At 46.7% G+C, this 22,810-nt stretch overlaps 1 protein-coding gene across 2 annotated transcripts in view; it reads right to left on the minus strand.

Moving 5' to 3' along the window:
* The window catches only part of ELMO2 (engulfment and cell motility 2), a 132,708-nt gene that overhangs the window by 34,416 nt on the left and 75,482 nt on the right, over positions 1-22,810 (minus strand). The window contains exons 7-9 of one of the 2 annotated variants that reach the window (XM_030211442.1): positions 21,425-21,518; positions 6,221-6,372; positions 1,577-1,655 (exon numbers count right to left, since the gene is read on the minus strand). In XM_030211442.1, coding sequence (XP_030067302.1) covers positions 1,577-1,655; positions 6,221-6,372; positions 21,425-21,518 — 325 coding nt within the window. Of the gene's footprint in view, positions 1-1,576; positions 1,656-6,220; positions 6,373-21,424; positions 21,525-22,810 lie in introns of both variants that reach the window. The other variant, XM_030211441.1, reaches the window with a different exon arrangement.

Raw genomic sequence — 22,810 nt, forward strand, 5'->3', positions numbered from 1 at the left:
AGATGTAAATTCTCAAATTGGACATATTCCAAACACTAAAATGAAAATAAAATGATTTTTTCTACCTTTGTTGTCTGGTGACTTTGTTTTTCTATCCATATTGGCCCCAGTCTCTGATTCTGCTGCTCTCTATCTGTTCTCTTAACTCCGTTTCCAGGGCTTCCTTTCCATTTATTTCTTTACTTTCCTCCTTTTTTCATTTCTTGCCCTCCATCCATGTCCAGCCACCCTCCTCTCCCCTCCAGCCACCCATGTCCAGCCACCTTCCTCTCCCCCCTCCCGCCTATCCTCCCTCCCACCCAGCATCCCGCATCAGGCCGCCAGCCCTCCCACCCAGCACCAGGCCTCCCTCCCACCCAGCACAAGGCCTCCCTCCCTCCCACCCACTCAGCAGCACCCAGCATCAGGCCTCCCTCCCTCCCAACCACCCACCCAGCGTCAGGCCTACCTCCCCTTCCACCCAGCACCACGTCGCTTGCCCTTGCTTCCTCCCTCTTCCAAACAAGCATCAGCCCGCCCGTCCTTCCTCCCTCCCTCCCAGCACCACGGCCCCCTCCTCCTCCTCCTCCGCAATTGAAAAAAACGTACCGGGTTAAGGCAGCATCGGCAGCAGCAACGAAAAACGTAGTCTTCACTCGGTGCGCTTCCCTTCTGTCTCGCTCTCAAGCTCTGGTCCCGCCCTTGGGCGGGACCAGAGCTTGAGAGCGAGACAGAAGGGAAGCGCGCCGAGTGAAGACTACGTTTTTCGTTGCCGCTGCCGACGCTGCCTTAAAGGTACGTTTTTTCAATTGCAGAGGAGGAGGAGGGGGGGTGGTGCTGGGAGGGAGGAAGGCGGGCGGGCTGATGCTTGTTTGGAAGAGGGAGGGAGCGAGGGCAAGCGGCGTGGTGCTTGGTGGGAGGGAGGGAGGCCAGCCTGGCACTTGGTCGAAGGGAGGGAGGGAGAGTGGGCGGAGTGGACCAGCGACTGGCGTGCATGCCAAGGGAAAGGGCTCTGCGTGCCCTCTCTGGCACGCGTGCCATAGCTTCGCCATCACCGCCATAACAGATCTCTGTAAGCCACATTGAGCCTGCAAATAGGTGGGAAAATGAGGGATACAAGTGCAATAAATAAATAAAAATCCACTGGCATCCAAACCCATGCTATAATACGATATCATCAGACTGTGCGGCAATGTTTAAATCAGCGTAGCTGCAAAGCACGCTATTTTAACAGTGGATACATGACATGCAGCTCATTTTCAAAGCAAAAAGCCAAGGCAGTTTGCTGAAAATTAGCTACTGTAAAACACGCTTGTTCAAAACATCCACATTCTTTTGCTATTTACGTGGGCAGCAGAGGGAGGCTTAAATTAATGTGCCCTCTTTTGAATATGCCAAGTATTAATGGTATTTTTCATCCTCCAAGAACATCTGTTCTTAACCCAATGGAAACCTGCGTGTACTTTTAGCAGGACAGAGGCGGGGCAATTTTCAGACAGACCAATCGGATCAATGGCTTTGAAAACTGCCCTAATAGAAAGTGAATGTGTTATACAATAAGATAAACATGAGATGAAAATAAAATGTGGTTCCAGACCTGTCTTTTGTCTTCTGGTGCCTTCAGAAACAGTGCATTAATCAGGGCTATAGCGTATGTTTGAATCTCCTGGTTCGAGCTGTGGGGGGGGGGGGGGGGGGGGGGAAAGAAAGCAGGAGTTAAAGACCGAGGGAAACTAAGTCTATCCACAAATCTGCAAAGGCTGTGGGTACTTTTTACCTGATGATTTTTCCATTAATTTTCAAAGTAAAAGCATATGTGTATTCTCACTTTACAAACTGTCTATGGAAAAGCATCCACAGAAATGTATACCTGTTATTTTGGCCTGGTGCTTTTCCCCATCAAAAAATACACACATACTTTTGAAAACTCAAAAGTAACATGGAGGGGCATAATCGACCGCAAACGCCCATCTCCATGGGCGTCTATCTCCGAGGAAGGGTCTGTGAAGGGGCGGGCCAGACCGTATTTTCGAAAAAGATGGGCGTCCATCTTTTGTTTCGATAATACGGTTGGTGCCGGGCAAATGCATCGGATTTGAGCTGGACGGTATCAGTTTTCAGCAATAATGGAAACCGAAGGCGCCCAGCTCAAAAATGAATAAATCCAAGGCATTTGGTCGTGGGAGGGGCCAGGATTCGTAGTGCACTGGTCCCCCTCACATGCCAGGACACCAACCGGGCACCCTAGGGGGCACTTGTAACAATTAAAAAAAAATTTAAAATACCTCCCAAGTCCATAGCTCCCTTACTTTGGGTGCTGAGCCCCCCAAATCCCCCCCAAAACCCACTCCCCAGAACTCTACACCATTACCATAGCACTTTTGGCTGAAGGGGGCGCCTAGATGTGGGTACAGTGGGTTTTGGGGGCGGTTTGGAGGGCTCCCATTTACCAGCACAAGTATAACAGGTAGGGGGGATGGGCCTGGGTCCACCTGCCTGAAGTCCACTGCACCCACTAACAACTGCTCCAGGGACCTGCATACAACTGCTGTGATGGAGCTGGGTATGACATTTGAGGCTAGCATACAGGCTGGCAAAAAAAGTTTTTTAAGTTGTTTTTTTGGGGTGGGAGGGGGTTAGTGACCACTGGGGGAGTCAGGGGAGGACATCCCTGATTCCTTCCGGTGGTCATCCTGGCAGTTGGGGCACTTTTTGGGGACTTGTTCGTGAAAAAAAAGGGTCCAGAAAAAGTGACCCAAATTCTTGCTTTTGGCGCCCTTCTTTTTTCCATTATCGGCCGAGCGCGCCCATCTCTCCTCGGCCGATAAACACGCCCCAGTCCCGCCTTCACCATGCCTCCGACACGCCCCCATCAACTTTGTCCGTTACCGCGACAGACTGCAGTTGGAGGCGCCCAAAATCGGCTTTCGATTATACCGATTTGGGCGCCCATGAGAGAAAGGCGCCCATCTCCCGATTTGGGTCAAAATATGGGCGTCTTTCTCTTTCGAAAATAAGCCTGATAGTAACATAGTAGATGACGGCAGAAAAAGACCTGCACGGTCCATCCAGTCTGCCCAACAAGCTAAACTCATATGTGCTACTTTTTGAGTATACCCTACTTTGAATTGTACCTGTCCTCTTCAGGGCACAGACCGTGTAAGTCTGCCCAGCACTATTCCCGCCTCCCAACCACCAGCCCCGCCTCCCACCACCGGCTCTGGCACAGACCGTATAACTGTGCCCAGCACTATCCCCGCCTCCCAGACACCAGCCCCGCCTCCCACCACCAGCTCTGGCACAGATCATATAAGTCTACCCAGCACTATCCCCGCCTCCCAACCACCAGCCCCGCCTCCCAACCACCGGCTCTGGCACAGACCGTATAAGTTTGCCCAGCACTATCCCCGCCTCCCAACCACCAGCCCCGCCTCCCACCACCGGCTCTGGCACAGACCGTATAACTGTGCCCAGCACTATCCCTGCCTCCAATCCACCAGTCCCACCTCCCACCACAGACCTTATAAGTCTGCCCAGCACTATCCCCCCCTCCCAACCACCAGTCCCGCCTCCCACCACCGGCTCTGCACAGACCATATGTCTGCCCAGCACTATCCCCGCCTCCCAACCACCAGCCCCGCCTCCCACCACCGGTTCTGCCACCCAATCTAGGCTAAGCTTCTGAGGATCCATTCCTTTTGAACAGGATTCCTTTATGTTTATCCCACGCATGTTTGAATTCCGTTACCGTTTTCATCTCCACCACCTCCCGCGGGAGGGCATTCCAAGCATCCACCACTCTCTCCGTGAAAAAATATGCATAAGTTTCAAACCCTGCTCCCAAGAATGCCTCCCCGCTTTATGAATACCTGAATCCAAATATAGGATGGGCAATTTTTAGAAAGTGTGATTATATAAGAGTGGAGAAACTAATGTTAATTAAATAACAGAAAAATATTTCCCCATAGATACAGAGTGTCACAAAATCCAGTCACCTTTTCAGTGGAGAAAAATACCTCTGTGATATTAATAGTCAATTAATTTGAATTTATTGACTATTCCCTGGTATAATGTAGAGGATTTTTTTTTTTTTAAAGACCAGTGATGTGATTTAAAGGATATTCCGAATCATAGAGGGAACCTGCGAGCTGACTATTAATATCACCGAGGTCTTTTTCTCCACTGAAAGGATAATTGGGTTTTGTGACGCTCTATGGGGAAAGATTTTTCAGTTATTTAATCAGTTTTCAGAAAGGCCATTTTTATAGGTACCAACAGAAAACGATTCCACAATATCAGTGTCTCTGGTAACATTCAATAGTATATATACAAACCAGGACTAATAGCCACCAACTTATATAAAGTGCTTTTGACAGATCACACCAGTATCATATAAATGTTTTATATAGATAGAGTACCCTCAGATATTTCCCACAATAATGCTGCTGTAAAGTGGTATAGCACTTCTTTCATCGGGTTACTGTAAAAGATTGCTGAAAACTGTGCACTTACCTTGCCTCGCTGAAAAATATATTCTAACCACGCCTTCCCCTGGAACCGCCCGACTCCGCGGGTTTCAATTGCTTTCTTCAGGGACAAGGGTTAAGGCTAAGGGGTTCCCTTATTCCTTAGACAATCAAAAGCAGTGCGATAAGTGCACAGTTTTCAGCAAGTATATATTTTAAAGTAAAAGTGATTTTAATAGCATTGTGGTGTTGGGAAGCAAATTAAAATGAGCAAGTGTTGCTCCCCCAAAAAAAATCTTTTACAGTAACCCGATGAAAGAAGTGCTATACCACTTTACAGCAGCATTATTGCCTGCAGACATAGTGGGAAATATCTGAAATCACTGTGGAAACCCAGGCCAAGGTATCGGCCTGCTTACCCGACATTGCTGCCTGGATGTCCAACCGCCACCTGAAACTGAACATGTCCAAGACCGAGCTTATCGTCTTTCCACCAAAACCCACTTCTCCTCTTCCTCCACTTTCTATCTCAGTTGATAACACCCTCATCATCCCCGTCTCATCTGCCCGCAACCTCGGAGTCATCTTCGACTCCTCCCTCTCCTTCTCTGTGCATATCCAGCAGATAGCCAAGACCTGTTGCTTCTTCCTCTATAACATTAGCAAAATTCGCCCCTTCCTCTCCGAGCACACCACCCGAACTCTCATCCACTCTCTCATTACCTCTCGCCTTGACTACTGCAACCTACTCCTCACCGGCCTCCCACTTAGCCATCTATCCCCCCTTCAGTCCATTCAGAACTCTGCCGCACGTCTTATCTTCCGCCTTAACCGATATACTCATATCACCCCTCTCCTCAAGTCACTTCACTGGCTTCCGATCAGATACCGAATACAGTTCAAGCTTCTCCTACTCACCTACAAATGCACTCGATCTGCAGCCCCTCCTTACCTCTCTACCCTCATCTCCCCTTACGCTCCTACCCGTAACCTCCGCTCACAGGACAAATCCCTCCTCTCAGTACCCTTCTCCACCACCGCCAACTCTAGGCTTCACCCTTTCTGCCTCACCTCACCCCATGCTTGGAACAAATTCCCTGAGCCCATACACCAGGCCCCCTCCCTGCCCATCTTCAAATCCTTACTCAAAGCCCACCTCTTCAATGTCGCCTTCGGCACCTAACCACTACACCTCTACTCAGGAAATCTAGACTGCCCCAACTTGACATTTCGTCCTTTAGATTGTAAGCTCCTTTGAGCAGGGACCGTCCTTATTCGTTAATTTGTACAGCGCTGCGTAACCCTAGTAGCGCTCTAGAAATGTTAAGTAGTAGTAGTAGTAGTGGTACTCTATCTATATAAAACATTTAAATGATACTGGTGTGATCTGTCAAAAGCACTTTATATAAGTTGGTGGCTAATAGTCCTGGTTTGTGTATATACTATTTTTATAGGTACGGCACTGCACAAATGGCACTGAAAATTGCCTTTCGTATCCTTCGCTAAAAATTGCAGACAATGAACGTAACAAAATAGCATAGTAGGCAGGCAGGCAGAAAGTGAACCAAGTGCATCTGTTGGCATTGTCTCGTTGAAAATATCACTCTTCCATTTAAAAACTCAATGTTCTTTCTAGAATAGAAAAATAAAGACTAGTCTAGAAAGCACAAAGTTCCATTAAAGGGTAAAGTGAAAAACAACAAACAAATATAGAAAGCAATCCAAAAATATGTTAAAAACAGAAAGCCAGGTCTTGTTTTGGAAGATTTACTCACACTTGGAGATGGGAAATGAGCTGTCCCACTGTGATGTCTTCTGCTATCTTCTGGTACAAAGCCTGGCTGTTCAACACCATGCTCTCCAAAATGGCCAGTGAGCGCTGAAGGATGGACACATCAACTGTGGGCTGGCTCACATACCCTGCAATCTGACCCCAAAATTAAACCAGTTTGCATTTCTATTTATTCAATCATTCATAAAATTTCTAGCCTGCTTATGGGAACAACTTGTCAAATTACAGCTTACACTGATAGGAAGGAGTCCTTTTACAAAGACGCGCTGAAAAATGGTTTGCGGTAGTGTAGGCACAGGTTTTGGGCGCACACCGATCCATTTTTCAGCATGCCTGTAAAAAAAATACTTTTTTTTTTTTAAGCCGAAAATGGACGTGCGGCAAAATCAAAATTGCCGTGCATCAATTTTGGGTCTGAGACCTTTACTGCACCGCCAGCCATTGACCTAGCGGTAAAGAATCCGGGCGGTAATGACCTACGAACATCAAATGCCACTTGGCGCGTGTCCATTGTGCGTGCCCAAAATAAAAATATTTTTAGATGTGCGTATTGGATGCACGCCAAAAAGGAAATTACCGCAAGATCCATGCAGTAACTCCATTTTGGCGCACGTTGGGTGCGTGTAGACGCTTACACGTCTTAGCAAAAGGGCCCCTTAACTGGTTAACTCACACTGAACATGGACATCATAATTTATTATTTAACCGATACAGCTTAAAATTAAAAATAAATGTCTGTCTTTATAACCCATCTGAGCATGTGGATCGGCATGCTGGCAGGAGTCTCTCGCCTCCTCCCTCTCTCCCCCCAGTGGCATAGCCAAGGGTGGGCCTAGGTGGGCCCAGGCCCACCCACTTTGGGCTCAGGCCCACCCAGTAGCAGCACATCTATGATGTGGTTGGCAGGGATTCCGAAGCCCCCACTAGCTGAAAACTCCCAACAACTGTTCCTCCTGCATACCTTGTAAATAGCAGATCTTCACCTGCAGCAAGCAGCGACTGATACATACTGCTCACACCGGCCCCATAGCCTTCCCTCTGACTTATTTCCGCCTACGCGGAAACAGGAAGTTGCAGCAGTGAGAAGGCTGTAGGGCCAACATGACCAGTGTGTATTAGTTGCTTCTCACTGCCAGTGAAAATCTGCTATTTAAAAGGTATACGGGAGAGGGGGGATGTTTGAGACCATATGGCACACAGGCGAGAGAAGGAGAGATCAAATCACCTGTAGGACTGGGTGGGGTTCTTCTGCCCACCCATCTTGGGCCCAGGCCCACCCAAAATTGGGGGTCTGGCTACGCCCCTGCCCCCCCCCATATCCCGTCCTCCTTCCTGCCTGTGAATTGAAGTTCCTTTCTTTCCTCTCGTTACCCTGTAAACCGCCTTGATTGATTGTAGAAAGGGGGTATTATCAACTGTAATGAAATATAACAAACATAATTCATAAAATCCTCATTTATGTTGTTATATCATGTAAAGGATTTGTATTCCTCCAAATCCCTAACCAATCAAGCTCAAAGCAGATAATGTTATCAAATGTACAATCTTAAAGGAAATAACATATAAAAAACAAATCAGTGCATACAAACTTGAAAAAAATCATGTTTTCTAAATTTTATTAGTCGAGCGTTCAAAATGTTCTATTACATATTGTGTTGATATTGTAAGTAGTATACTATGCCATACTTTGTATTGTTATTTGAATAGTAGTAAAACAGGCCCGTTTCTGACACAAATGAAATGGGCGTTAGCAAGGTTTTCCTCGGAGTGTGTATGTTTGAGACAGTATGTGTGAGATTGACTGTGTGAGAGAGTGAATGTGCAAGTGTGTGTGTGTGACAGAGAGAGAGTGAGACTGCTGGGTGCAAGTGTGTCTCCTCTGTCCCCCCTCCAGCCACCCAGCGGTTCTACTTTTTCCCTTGCCCCCCTCCAGCCACCCACCAATGCGCTTCTCTCCCCTGCCCCCCCTCCAGCCACCCAGCGAGTCACCACTGTCCCCTGCTCCCCCTCCAGCCACCCAGCAATTCTCCTCTCTCCCCTGCCCCCCCTCCAGCCACCCAGCGATTCTCCTGTGTCCCCTGCCCCCCCTCCAGCCACCCAGCGATTCTCCTGTGTCCCCTGCCCCCCTCCAGCCACCCAGCGATTCTCCTATCTCCCTTGCCCCCCCTCCAGCCACTTTAATCAGTATATATTAAATTCCCCCCATGTGCTACAGAAAAGCACTGAGCACATCCTATATAATAAAACGCACATCCAACGTTCTGAAGCCGAGAAAGTGAAGCCTTCAAGCATTCCTGCAATGTTCCGGAACTACGTGTCCCTCCAACGTTCTGAAGCCGAGAAAGTGAAGCCTTGAAGCATTCATGCGCTCTGTAAGGCTCCATCTTCTCAATTGACGACACGTAGTTCAGGAACGTTGCAGGAATGCTTCAAGGTTTGAAGGCTTCACTTTCTCAGCTTCAGAATGTTGGAGGTGCGTTTTATTATATAAGATTTTACTGCTGTAATTGTCTATTGCTCATGTTTGATCTATTCTTACTGTACACCGCCTTGAGTGAATTCCTTCAAAAAGGCGGTAAATAGATCCTAATAAATAAAGGTAAAAAAATGCCAAATATTAACTGCACCATAACCAAAAGATCTTTCATGAGCAGGTTTAAACTTCACTCCCTTCATCATTTACTATTTCCGCCACCTAAAACTTAAAGCGTAAAAGAAAAACCCTCGGGTGCATCACCATTCACAGTTTTAAAAACCAAACAAAGCTTAAATAAAATGCAGGCCTCAAGAGGAACTCAATGAAGATTCACAGAGGTGACATGATCAAATCTTGCTTTCTTAAATACCAGCCTCACAGCAGCGTTCTGAATCAAACATGTTTAAAAAAAAATCTCTTTCAAACACAGTTGGGTAACGCATCCCATTGTTGCGGCCTGCTATTGAGATAGTATGCAAATGGGTGCTTACGTTTTGAGCAGCGGAGAGGACTGGAAGTTCACGTAAAAAAACCTTGGCTAGACAGTAAAACTTGTCCAGGTATTCAAATTCATCTGAACTATTCCATACACAGATTTAAATATCAAACAAACATTTAAACTGACTTCATGAGTAGCCAGTGTAGAGTTTATACACAGGAGTGCGTAAGTACAAAAGCATCACCGTGCTAGGACAGTCCAGAAGTCCATCAAGCCCAGTATCCTGTTTCCAACAGTAGCCAATCTAGGTCACAGTGCCGGGCAATCTCAAAAAAGTAAAACCGATTTCATGCTGCTTATCCCAGAAATGAGCAGTGGATTTTCCCCAAGTCCACCTTAATAACGGTTTATGGACTTTAGGAACGTGTCCAAATCTTTTTCAAATTTTGCTACGCTGCTTTTACCACATTCTCTGGCAGCAGATTCTAGAGTTTAATTACATGTCGCATGAAGAAATATTTTATCTGATTTCTTCTAAAATGTACTATTTAGTAACTGCATTGTGTGCCCCCACCCTTGCACTTTTGGAAAGAGTAAACAAGTGATTCACATCTAACAGTTTCCACTGCACTCATGACTTTATAGACCCCCATCATATCCTCAGCTGTTTCTTCTCCAAGCTGAGGAGGTTTTGTTGTTTTTTTTTAGCCTTTCCTCATCGGGGAGTCAACCATCTCCTTCATCATTTTTGTTGTCTATTCTGTACCTTTTCTAATTCCTCTATATCTTTTTTTTGTTTTAGATGCAGTGACCAGAATTACATACAAGCTGCAGTCGCACCATGGAGAAATACAAAGGCATTAATATATTCTCCGTTTTATTCTCCATTCCTTTCAAAAATAATTCTTAACATTCTATTTACTTTCTTGGCTGCTGCAAACTGTGCGGAGGGTTTCAATGCATCATCAACGATGACTCCTAGGTCATCTTCCTACGTGATGACTTCTAATGTGGAACCTTGCATCATCAGAAACAGTTCCAGTCTTTCCCGTTCCTACTTAAACTTACACTATCCAGTCTGCAACGGTCTTAACTACAAGTCTACCTAAGCATCCAGCTTCTCCTTCATAGGAACACAGCTCTGGAATGCACTACCTAAATTCTTAAAATCAACTCAGAACCAGCTAAATTTCAGGAAATTACTGAAGACCACCTTGTTCAAGAAGGCCTGCTTTTCTGACTCAACCTAATTTACCTCTTCATGGACCCTATCTTTCTTACTCATTCTTATTATCGTTGTTGTCTATACGATATATAAAAGTTTACTATTTTAGTATTACATTGCTTAATTGTATTTTAATGCATTGTAGTCTTCCCTACAGTCCTGTGTAAGCCACATTGAGCCTACTACTAGTGGGAAAATGTGGGGTATAAATGTGTTAAATAAATAAATAAATATAGCTACACAGTTTGAGTTGTCCCTATGAGCATCATTTTGCATTTGGTCGCAATAAATTTCATTTGCCGCTTGGATGTCCCCAGTTTCCCGGTCTCAAAAGTTCTCTTGCAATTTCTCACAATCCTCTTGTGATTTCACAAATTTTGTCATCGGCAAATTTGATCGCTTAGGGGGCCCTTTTACTAAGCCGCGTTAAGCATCTACGCGCGCCCAATGAGTGCCAAAATGGAGTTAGCGCCCAACTACCGCGTGGCTCTTGGCGGTAATTTCATTTTTGGCGCACATCTGATACGTGCGTCTGAAAAATATTTTTTTTATTTTCAAGAGCGCTCAACGGACGCGCGCCAAGTGGCATTTGCCACGCGTAGGTCATTACCGCCCGGTTACCATGCGAGTCTTTACCACTAGGTCAATGGCTGGCGGTAAGGTCTCAGACCCAAAATGGACGTGCAGCAATTTTCATTTTGCCGCGCGTCCGTTTTCGGCAAAAAAAAGTTTTTTAAAGCCCTTTTTTACAAGCGCACTAAAAAAATGGATCGGCGTGTGCCCAAAACCCACACCTACACTACTGCAAGCCATTTTTCAGCGGACCTTTGTAAAAGGACCCCTCAAATTGTCCCACAGTAAAATAATTTGCTAAAGAAAGAAAAGGTCCTGGGGATTCCTATCCACATTTAAAAACAGACTCTAGACTAGTGGATTGGTGACCTTACAACACTATCTTTCTGAAAGGGAAGCCAGACAGTACATGCAATTAAAAAATATTTGGGGCATATCATTCTCTTTGGTTAGGAAATGAATTTGAGAGACCTTTTTCACTCTTACTCCATTTTAATAAAATAAAGATCTCAGAAGCTTCACATCCTTGTCAGTGGCGATATGAAAAACAGAGCAAGACCAGATTAAAGCAAAACAAGGGAAATACACCAAGAACCTAGACAGTGAGAAGCGAGACAGAGGGGCAGATGATGAGGCAGTACAGAAACAGTGGAGACAGAGGAAGAAAGGAGAGAAGGAGTGAAAACACAAGGCAATAGAGGAACAGACAGCACAGGGAAGAGAGAGGAAGACTTATTTAACCACATATGACTTTGAGAAGAGTCAAAAAAAACTACACACACACAGAAAATGACTCTAAACAGGCACTGCAAAAACAGTATAGCTAGGTCAGGTTTGTGTAGAAAAAAAAAATCCACATTTGCTTATTTTGGATCTGGTGAAGAAGGGTTACCTTCGAAAGCTAATCAAAACGTAAAAATCACCAACAAGATCAACCAAAGCTTCCAAATCATGCACTCCTGGGCGGATGCATTCCAGCTAAAACTCAACGCAGAAAAAACACAATGTCTCATACTTACCTCACAACATAACACAAGTAAATTCTCCACCATAACCACCCCTAACTTGTCCCTCCCCGTCTCTAACACTTTGAAAATTCTTGGAGTTACCATTGATCGAAATCTCACACTTGAAAACCATGTGAAGAATACAACTAAGAAAATGTTCCACTCCATGTGGAAACTCAAAAGCGTCGAAACCTTTCTTCACAAGGGCCATTTTTCGAAACCTGGTACAGTCAATGGTACTAAGTCAACTGAACTACTGCAATGCACTTTACGCTGGCTGTAAGGAACAAATTATCAAGAAACTTCAAACTGCCCAAAATACCGCAGCCAGACTTACATTTGGAAAAACAAAATATGGAAGTGCAAAACCCCTAAGAGAGAAATTACACTGGCTCCCAATTAAAGAACGTATCGCGTTCAAGATCTGCATGATTGTTCATAAAATCATTTACGGAGACGCCCCGTCATACATGATTGACCTCGTGGACCTCCCACCCAGAAATGACAAAAGATCTGCCCGCACCTATCTTAATCTACACTTCCCCAGCTGCAAAGGATTAAAATACAGACTAACACATGCATCCAGCTTTTCCTACATGAGCACGCAGTTGTGGAACACACTACCAAATCACTTGAAAACAATCAACGAAATAAACTAACTTTCGCAAATCGTTAAAAACCTCTCTCTTCACCAAAGCCTACCACGAGAACCCATAACTAACTACAACACATCACCACTCCTACCTTATTATGACTGTCTTCTCTCTATAATTGCTTGATTAGATCGACTTGTTATTCTTGTTATCCTTAATATCTCTGTAACACCAAGTGTATTTTTTTGTACCCTGAAATGGTGATGCCATAGCAGGTCTTTGTAAGCCACATCGAGCCTGCAAATAGGTGGGAAAATGTGGGATACAAGTGCAATAAATAAATAAATAAAACTAAAAACTAACCTGTTTAAAAGGCATACCCTACCAATCCAACATAAATGCCTGATCTCTGCAACACAACAAAACTAAAGTACGTAATGGACATAACACAACTCTTCCATTGTACATAGTAATATAGTAGATGACGGCAGAAAAACACCTGCACAGTCCATCCAGTCTGCCCAACAAGATAAACTCATATGTGTATACCTTACCTTGATTTGTACCTGCCTTTTTCAGAACACAGACCGTACAAGTCTGCCCAGCAGTAGTTCCCGCCTCCCAACCACCAGTCCCGCCTCCCATCACCGGCTCTGGCACAGACCGTATAAGTCTGCCCTCCACTATCCTCGCCTCCCAACCACCAACCTCTCTTCCCCCACCTGCTCCGCCACCCAATTTCGGCTAAGCTTCTGAGGATCCATTCCTACTGCATAGGATTCCTTTATGCATATCCCACGCATGTTTGAATTCCGTTACCGTTTTCATCTCCACCACCTCCCGCGGGAGGGCATTCCAAGCATCCACCACCCTCTCCGTGAAAAAATACTTCCTGACATCTTTCCTGAGTCTGCCCCCCTTCAACCTCATTTCATGTCCTCTCGTTCTACCGCCTTCCCATCTCCGGAAAAAGATTTGTTTGAGGATTAATACCTTTCAAGTATTTGAACGTCTGTATCATATCACCCCTGTTCCTCCTTTCCTCCAGGGTATACATGTTCAGGTCAGCAAGTCTCTCCTCATACGTCTTGGAACGCAAATCCTGTACCATCCTCGTAGCTTTTCTTTGCACCGCTTCCATTTTTTTAACATCCTTCGCAAGGTATGGCCTCCGAAACTGAACACAATACTTGTACAGGGGCATCAACACTGTACAATTCCCTAATGTGGCTGTGCCACATAAAACTTTATCTGACCACAATATCACTTTGTATTTGTTTACGCCGGAGTCTGCAAAGGCCTCTCCGGTACTATGTAAGCCACATTGAGCCTACAAACAGGTGGGAAAATGTGGGATACAAATGAAATAAAGAAATAAATAAAATGTACTAAAGTTAATCCAGTAAGAAAGGTAACATCTTATTTTCTTTTCTATGTATTCATTTTATTTCTATTGATTACCTTCAAACATCAACAAAACCTATTATAGACTGGACATGGGAATAAAAGACCAGACAACAGGGCAGCAGTTCAAGACACAAGGAAACAGTGTTAGGGGTCTTACAGGATAAGCCTCACGTTTAAAGTCATAGAGATGCCAATTAGCGAAATGAAAAGGAGTCCTGTTCTTACTGGACTAGTTGGACTCTCCTACATCTTGGCATTATCAAGGGAGTGGGTGGGACGGTAAAGCCAGGAAGGAAGAAAAGCTACATTAAGGAGATGAGAAATGGAGCAGAAAAGAGAAGGGAGGGGGGGGGGGGGGGGACAGGGAAAGGAAGGGCTCCAATGAAAGAGAATTTGAAAGATCTGATAGTTTTGTTTCTTGTAATGAGCCACAGAAACCAGTTATATTAGCAAGTGAGAAAAACATCTGCTCCTCGTGGAAATTACACTGGAGCACAATCAAATCTGTTTTCCATCTCCCTCTCGGTCCTGGAGTCTGGAAGATCAGTATTCAGAGTCTCTACAGGGCTGGTTAGGGCTGAATGCAGACACTTCTCTCCCTGCTGCTCAGATACACAGAACACAGGCAGTCTCTCTCCTCTCTCCCCCCCCTCCTCTCTCTCCCCTCCACCCCCCCCCCCCCCCCCACAGTAAGCTGGCTAGCTTCCATCTACTGATCACTCTGAAAAATGGGGGAAGGAGGCCTGCTGCGCATTTATTCCACTGTTCTCCCTCTTTCCTTTTAAGGAGACTCCTGAACCGCAAACATTTTCCAAATTCTCTAAAAGACCCAAAGAACCCCCAAGAATCGGGAATACGTCCAAAAACATTCAGCGCCCCGGGCTCTCTACTGCCTTTGCATTGGCCAAAACATTGGCTTACCGACAAAACACACACTGAGAGACACAACTTTCCCACACAATGTAATGGCCATTCCAGAAATCCAAATCCTACAGCACCGAGGAACAAAGGAAACAAAAAAAAATGAGTGCTAATGTTTTTTTCAAGGAGCTGGAGCAGTAAAGTTCTCAGGGAATATGTAGCTGGAAATAAACTATGACCCTCCTACTTTGGAGAGTGTCAGGTTCAAGGCAAGAAGGGGTTTGCAGAACGGAAAGTAAGTAGCATACTGCCAATGGTTTTACAGAGAGTACACCAGTCACAACCATCTGTTAAACAACCCTCCACATGGGAGTTGGGCTTTCAAACCCATTACAAAACATGGCAGGCTCCAGAAATCCTCAGCAAATCACTTAGGCCCAGATGATCAAAAGCCCAACGTTGTTCCAAACAGCGCCCTAAAAATAGCGCCGGGACAGCGCAGGGCTTTCTGCATCGATGATCAAAGATAATGCATCATGTTGATGTGCGGGAGAATTGCGCCCGAGCATGCGCTCAGCACAATCCTCCCACACTTGTTTGACAGGTCTGGGCTGTCAAAAGCCCAAACCTGTCAAACAGCCTGCCGAGGCCCGAACAATGGGGGCTGGAGGTCCGGTGGGTCTCCAGCCCCCCCCCCCCCCAAACCCCAGAAAATGTCGTGGCCGTCACTGGCCAAATGCTCTCCCACACTCCCACCCAGCGACGGGGGAGGGGGGGCTGGAGGTCCGGTGGACCTCCGGTCCCCCCCGACAATTCCATCCCTTCCATGTTCAAGGAGGGCTGGAGATCCGGAGGGTCTCCAGCCCCCCCACAAACCCCCACAAAATGTCGTGGCCGCGCCGGCCAAATCAAACCCTCTCCCATCCTGCCACCCAGCGATGGGGGGGGGGGGGTGCTGGAGATCCGGTGGACCTCCAGCCCACCCCAACTCCTGCCCCCCAGCGTTCTTTCAATCCCTGGTGGTCCGTGGTGGGTGACAACCCCCCTCCCAGCCCCCCTTCCTTTCGTTGGAGAAGGGATGCAGCATGCCTGCCTCCCTCCTCTTCCAGTCGATGCTGCTTCAAAATGGCGGCGCCCAGCCCCACCCATTGCATCCTGGGATGCGCTGGGCGGGGCTACAGACCATGTAATGGCCATTTTGAAGCGGCGTCAACTGGAAGAGGAGGGAGGCAGGCATGCTGCGTCCCTCCTCCAACGAAAGGTAGGGGGGCTGGGAGGGGGGTTGTCCCCCACCACGGACCACCAGGGATTGAAAGAACGCTGGGGGGCAGGAGTTGGGGTGGGAGGGTGGGAGAGGGTTTGGTTTGGCCGGCAGCCACGACATTTTGTGGGGGTCTGGGGGGGGGGGGCTGGAGACGCTCCAGATCTCCAGCCCTCCTTGAACATGGAAGGGGTGGGATAGTTGGGGAGACTGGAGGTCCACCGGACCTCCAGCCCCCCCCCCCCCCCCCGTCGCTGGGTGGGAGAGCGTTTAGCCGGCGACGGCAACAACATTTTCTGGGGGTTTGGGGGAGGGGGGCTGGAGACCCACCGGACCTCCAGCCCCCCGTTCGCGTTCGCTTTTGGGGGGGGGAACGGGGGTCTGCCAGCATGCAACAGCATGCAACAGCTCGGAGCTGGCATTGATTTTGCTGCGGCCAGCGACCCAATCTTTGGCGCGCTGGACGCTGATCATTGGGGATGAATGCGTTAAGCGCTGATTAGCATGCGTTTGCAAGCTACTTGCGCTAAGAGCCCTCGAGTGCCTTGTTTCAGGCGCTCGAGGGCTCTGATCATGGGTCGGTTGCAAACTCCAGCGCTAGTATGGCGTTAACAGCCTCTAGCGCCGGAGTTTGCTTTTGATCATGAGGGCCTTAGTTTCCTTCTCCCTCTGGAGACAAAAGGACGACAAAGGTCATATTAATTGTGTGAATGTATTACTTAGACCTGGCGGCTTTATGGAGTTCTTTTAATATATGAAGAAACGCAAGTTCAACCGCTTTTACTTCAAATTTTTTTGATTCAATTTTTTATAGAGGAAGGAAAAGACCTTAGTGTCCTGACAGAGTGCCTGCAAGTCCAACCCTGTGGTAATAACGTTGACAGTTTGTCTCCTGAAGAAGCATATAGTGAAATGGAGGCGCTGTGTTGAGCAAACCGAAAAAAAAATAAGAGAAGAATTTCCTCTGAAACAGATAAGCGTCCTTCAAGTCCCAAGGTTTAATCAGAGAATAAAAATTCAAATTTAAAGCAAAGCAATTGTGAATGAAAAGAAAAGGAGTGAGGACATTCGCACAGCACTTTTGTTAAAACAGTGACAACAAGCTGAGCATCTGAGGTGTTTTCCTTCCTCTAAAAAATTGAATCAAAAAAATGTAAAGTAAAATCGGTCGAACTTGCGTTTCTTTCTATGTTGAGTATTCTTAACAGCAAGATATATGGCATAAGAGTTTTCAATACTTCAGCAAAATTCGCCCTTTCCTTTCTGAGCACACTACCAGAACCCTCATCCACGCTCTTATCACCTCTCGCTTAGACTATTGCAACTTTCTTCTCACAGGTCTCCCACTTAGCCATCTCTCTCCTCTTCAATCTGTTCAAAATTCTGCTGCACGACTAATATTCCGCCAGGGTCGTTATGCTCATATTAGCCCTCTCCTCAAGTCACTTCACTGGCTTCCTATCCGTTTCCGCATACAGTTCAAACTCCTCTTGTTGACCTATAAGTGCATTCACTCTGCAGCTCCTCAGTACCTCTCCACTCTCATCTCTCCCTACATTCCTCCCCGGGAACTCCGTTCACTGGATAAATCTCTCTTATCTGCACCCTTCTCCTCCACTGCTAACTCCAGACACTGTTCCTTTTATCTTGTTGCACCATATGCCTGGAATAGACTTCCTGAGCCGGTATGTCAAGCTTCATCTCTGGCCGTCTTCAAATCTAAGCTAAAAGTCCACCTTTTTGATGCTGCTTTTAACTCCTAACCATTATTCACTTGTTCAGAACCCTTATTTTATCATCCTCACTTTAATATTCCCTTATCTCTTGTTTGTCCTGTTTGTCTGTCCTAATTAGATTGTAAGCTCTGTCGAGCAGGGACTGTCTCTTCATGTTCAAATGTACAGCGCTGCGTACGTCTAGTAGCGCTATAGAAATGATAAGTAGTAGTTTTAAATGTAAGATAGGGTTGAAAACTTGGCTTTTTCGAGATTCATTTTCTGACATGGCCTAAGACTATGACATTCCACAGGATTTAGAGATCCGGGACTTGGTGACTAGTATTGATTTCGTAACGTCTTTAATAGATTAAATATTGTATAATGTATTTTACTATTGTGCTATTCATCCCCCAATGTTACGTTTCTAGACATCTTGTTAATTGTTGATGTGATTTTGTGTGTGTCTTTTTACCTGGTCAAATGTAACAGGTGAGTTTTTAATTTTGTACACCACCTTGGTCTCAAAAGGCGGTATAGCAAATTTTACTAAATAAATAACACTACAAATTTTCAACGAAAGAAAACAAACAGCGCTGAGGTAAAAAAAAATGAAGACTGGCGAGGTCCCATGCAGCAGTGGCAGGCAGGCACAGGCATGTACGTGCAGTAAAACATTCTCAAAAGTTCTGGATGCATGCTGAGGCTGCAGCGGATGATATCACCCCATAGGTGAGCATTCATTTGTCCTCAGAGAAAAGTAGTCAGAGTTTAGGATGCTCCAAAGAAGGAAGAATGCTTTCAAGTACATCACATATTCTCAGTGGCATTCCTAGGTCGGCTGCCACCCGGGGCGGATCGCCGCAGCGCCGCCCCGCCCCCCGCGGGTGCAGCGGCGTCCGTCCCCCCAGGGTGCAGCACGACACCCCCCTCCCCGGCGCATCAAGCCCCTCCCCCCCCGGGTGCATTCTTGGCTGCTGGAGGGTGCAGAGAGCAGCCGATAGGCGCGCGGCTGCTCTCTGCACCCTCCAGCAGCGTGCACCCGGGGCGGACCGCCCCCATCGCCCCGCCCTTCCTACGCCTTCTCAGCATCAACATTTGCAACATTACTAGTCAGTATTTTCCGTATATTCAGGGCCAGATAATCAAACTTGTGGAAGGCAGAATTTCTTATATGTAATACAGGCTCCCCTTAAGACAGCAAATGGGTGACATCATTGAATAGCAAATGACAAGGACCAGCTGTCTCTGAGCTCAGACAAGAAGGTTTATCTTAGCATGTGTGGGATTTCCTGCAGGGCTACTGTCTCACATGTCCCCTCAGTCTAATACAAAGCTCATAGCTGGTGCAAGGTCACTAAGCAGCTTAGGTCAACCTTCAGCCATGCAACACTTTCTAAATAAACCTTCAGGCTATTAGGTGCCCCACTTCTTCCCTGAGATTTTGGTTATTAAAGTCATAATCACCTTATAACACCCTTCTAGAACAATCCTGTAAAAAATGCTTAATTTGACAATTGTACGTTTAAGTATTAAACTTTGTTTTCTACATAAAAGGGCAATTTCAAAAAAAAAAAAAAAAAAAAAGGAAAAGGGACATTTGAAAATTGCCCACTATTGCTGCAGATCAAGGTAAGCACCAACGGATCTTTGTCTTTATGTTGCTGTCAGAAACTATTGTTTCTGGCATCAATGTGAGGGGGTGGGTGATATGTACCATATCTGGTGGGACTGCCCCAAAGCTCAGACATTTTGGTCAGATGTTCTACGATTGGTACACAGTATCACAAAGATCTCATATCCCATGAAAATGGAACATTGCCTGCTTCATGTTAGGCCGAGAGGAGTAAAGCCACACATTCATCATTTAGCTACATTTGTTTTTGTGGCCAGGAAATTGGTTTTGGCGGCGGCTTGGCAGCAGAGCACGTTGCCAGGCCTTGGGGTGGTAGCCCGCAAATTGGATGACATTCATCTGATGTCTAAATTGACAGCTAAACGAACTGGTCATATTTTAGCGTATCAGAAAATATGGGACACTTATGTGACATGGTCCTCCTGTCTGGATTCTTCTCTTGGACTTCTATAAAGTGGGGGGGGGGGGGGTGAATGGGGGTTTTGGGTTAGAAGTTGAGGTTAGTTGCATATGTTTATTTGGCTTAGAGATCTGTGTTATCAATATCAGATGCTTAATTGCTGTGTGTGAAACAATTTTTGATGTAATGGCATGGATTTCTAATAAAAGTTATTAAAAACTGAAAAAAAAAAAGAAACTATTGTTTTGCTCAGACTGTAGCTGTTGTTTGTTGTCCCCCCCAGAAGCTACTGCCCTAGGTGACGGCCTAGACTGCCTAAAATGTTTACGCTGGTCCTGGTGGAACTTGACAACCTGGGAAGCCGTGTGTGCGTATATGACCAATTTATCCTTTTGCCTATGGGAGAGCCGCGGCAAACACAGAAGAAAGCGGACCTCCGCAATGGAAAAAACAAGAAAAGAGCACAGAGAAGGTGACAAGATGGATGACGCCAAACAAACTTCTACTGGACTCAGAAAAAAGTTCACAGCAAGAGTTTATTCTTTAAAAAACTGGACTCGACACGAGTCGTGTTTCGGTCGTTCAGGCCTGCCTCAGGAGTCCCTGTATGGCAAAGTGTTATTGGTTCTCATCAGGAGAGTCTTGTGCAAACACTGGATTTCTCTAACAACACTTTAGGAGAATGGAGAAAGAAAACTTCTGAGCTTCTTGATGAGAGTGTGAGCATCACTGTTCTCGAAGCATGACTTTTTCCTGAGTCTAGTAGAAGATTGTTTGGCGTCATCCATCTTGTCACCTTCGCTGTGCTCTTTTCTTGCCTATAGGACAGCCTCCATTACAGGTAAAGGGTCTTCACTTTCTTTGTTGAGAATCAGGATGAATCAGCCATGACTTTACTGTCAACTGAAGATAAGCTAACAGAAGAAGGGGGGGGGGGTGCAGTTTACAAAAATATCTATTTGAATCATTTTTTTGATCACATTTAAGCAGGGGCGTAGCTACGTGGGGCCACGGGGGACTGGGCCCCCGTAGATTTGGCCCTGGATCCCCCTGCTGACAACCCTCTCGACCCCCCCCCCCCGCCATCTGCTACCTTTGCTGGTGGGGTCCCCAACCCCCGCCAGCCGAGGTCCTCTTCTTCTGGCGCAAGGCTTCGTTCTGTTTCTGTGAGTCTGACATCCTGCACAGAAACAGAACGAGGCCTTGCGAGTCTGACGTCCTGCACAGAAACAGAACGAAGCCTTGCAGATCAGCCAGGACGTCAGACTCACAGAAACAGAATGAAGCCGGAAGAAGAAGGTAGGCGACGGCGGGGGGTCGAGAGGGTCGTCGGCAGGGGAGGGGGGTCAAAGTTGGTGGTGGCAGCGGGTCAAAAATGGCGGGGGGGGGGGGGCTAAAATGTGCCTCCTCACCTCGGGCTCTGGACCCCCCCTCCCGCCGAAGTCTGGCTACGCCCCTGCGTTTAAGCATTCTAGACTCTTTCCTTTCATTTCACATGTTAAGATACGATACATCCTTTAAGGGAGAGAAGAAGATCAGATCGCAGAGAGGTATCCTGTTTACTCAAGACCATACGGTGAGCAGAGGTTCTGACCTGCTTAATAAAGGTGCTTGAGACCATATCCCAGGACACAATGCCATGGTCCATCAGCTCAAGGAAAGCTGTCAAAGTGAAGGCCAGCATCTCACTGTAGCTGAAAGAAACGAAAACACTGTGAAGCTTAGATGCTTTATGATTTACTGTTCACACAAGCAGAAAAACAAGGAAGAGCTGAACCGGCTAGCATATTGTCCTTTACCATCCCAGTACATCAGTGGCGTACCAAGGGGGGGGGGGGGGCGGTGGGGGCGGTCCGCCCCGGGTGCACGCCGCTGGGGGGTGCCGCAGCGTGTGCCTGTCGGCTGCGAGTTCGCTGCGCTAAATTCTCTTGTTCGCTGCAGCTCCCTCCCTCTGCCCCAGAACAGGTTACTTCCTGTTCCGGGGCAGAGGGAGGGAGTTGCAGCGAACGAGAGAATTTAGCGTAGCAAACTCGCAGCCGACAGGCGCACACACCGCGGCACCCCCCCCCCCCCCAGCAGCGTGCACCCGGGGGGGGGGGGGGGTATCGGCGATCCACCCCGGGTGTCGTCAAGGCTAGGAACTCCACTGCAGTACATACTGGATTAGAATATTGTTAGGGGAATGTTAACACAGGAAGAGTGAGAAAAAGTGGCAAGCACAAAAGTTTGCATCAGTTTCTACACATTACCCACTTCATAAAGCCAACACACGCAGAAGGTGTTCTCTCCACAGAAAAACAACGAAGCAAAGGAAACAGTGGATCCAAAAAGTCCTCTCACAAGTGGTGTCTCCTTAAACAAGTTCTTTATTTCAAATCAATAAAACAACGACCCGACACGAATCGTGTCGGGTCGTTGTTTTATTGATTTGAAATAAAGAACTTGTTTAAGGAGACACCACTTGTGAGAGGACTTTCTTGGATCCACTGTTTCTTTTGCCACTTCATAAAGCCACAGGAGAGAAGGAAATCAAAGATACTTGACTTTCCAGGATCCAACTCACTTGATGACAACAATTTTGGGTTGGATAACAAGCAAAATGTCTTTGTTATTCATTACTACATGAGAATAGATGCTTCCTAATCACGCACTTCCTTTCACTATGACCTTCATTTTCCTCGGAGATCTCTGTTTTGCCATCCTAACCTTGCCCACACCCTGGTGACACAGCAGGCTGCATGGCATCTGAGTTGGTGCCAAAGGACTTCAACCAGGGCAGTATTGAGAGCTGTGCGAGTGAGGTGGAGGCACCAGAGGGAATGTTGCTCGGTAACAGCTTCTTATAAATCAACCCTTTTTGGGGTCCGCAGTAGCACAGAAAGCGGGGTGGGGGTGGTGAATCACTCTGGCCACTGTCTTAGCAGTGCCAGCGACTTTGCCCTATTCACTGCTGCTTCCAGCCCTGCTCACCAAGCACCCC

This window comes from Microcaecilia unicolor, chromosome 8 (genome assembly GCF_901765095.1).
Source record: "Microcaecilia unicolor chromosome 8, aMicUni1.1, whole genome shotgun sequence".
Lineage (NCBI taxonomy): Eukaryota > Metazoa > Chordata > Amphibia > Gymnophiona > Siphonopidae > Microcaecilia > Microcaecilia unicolor.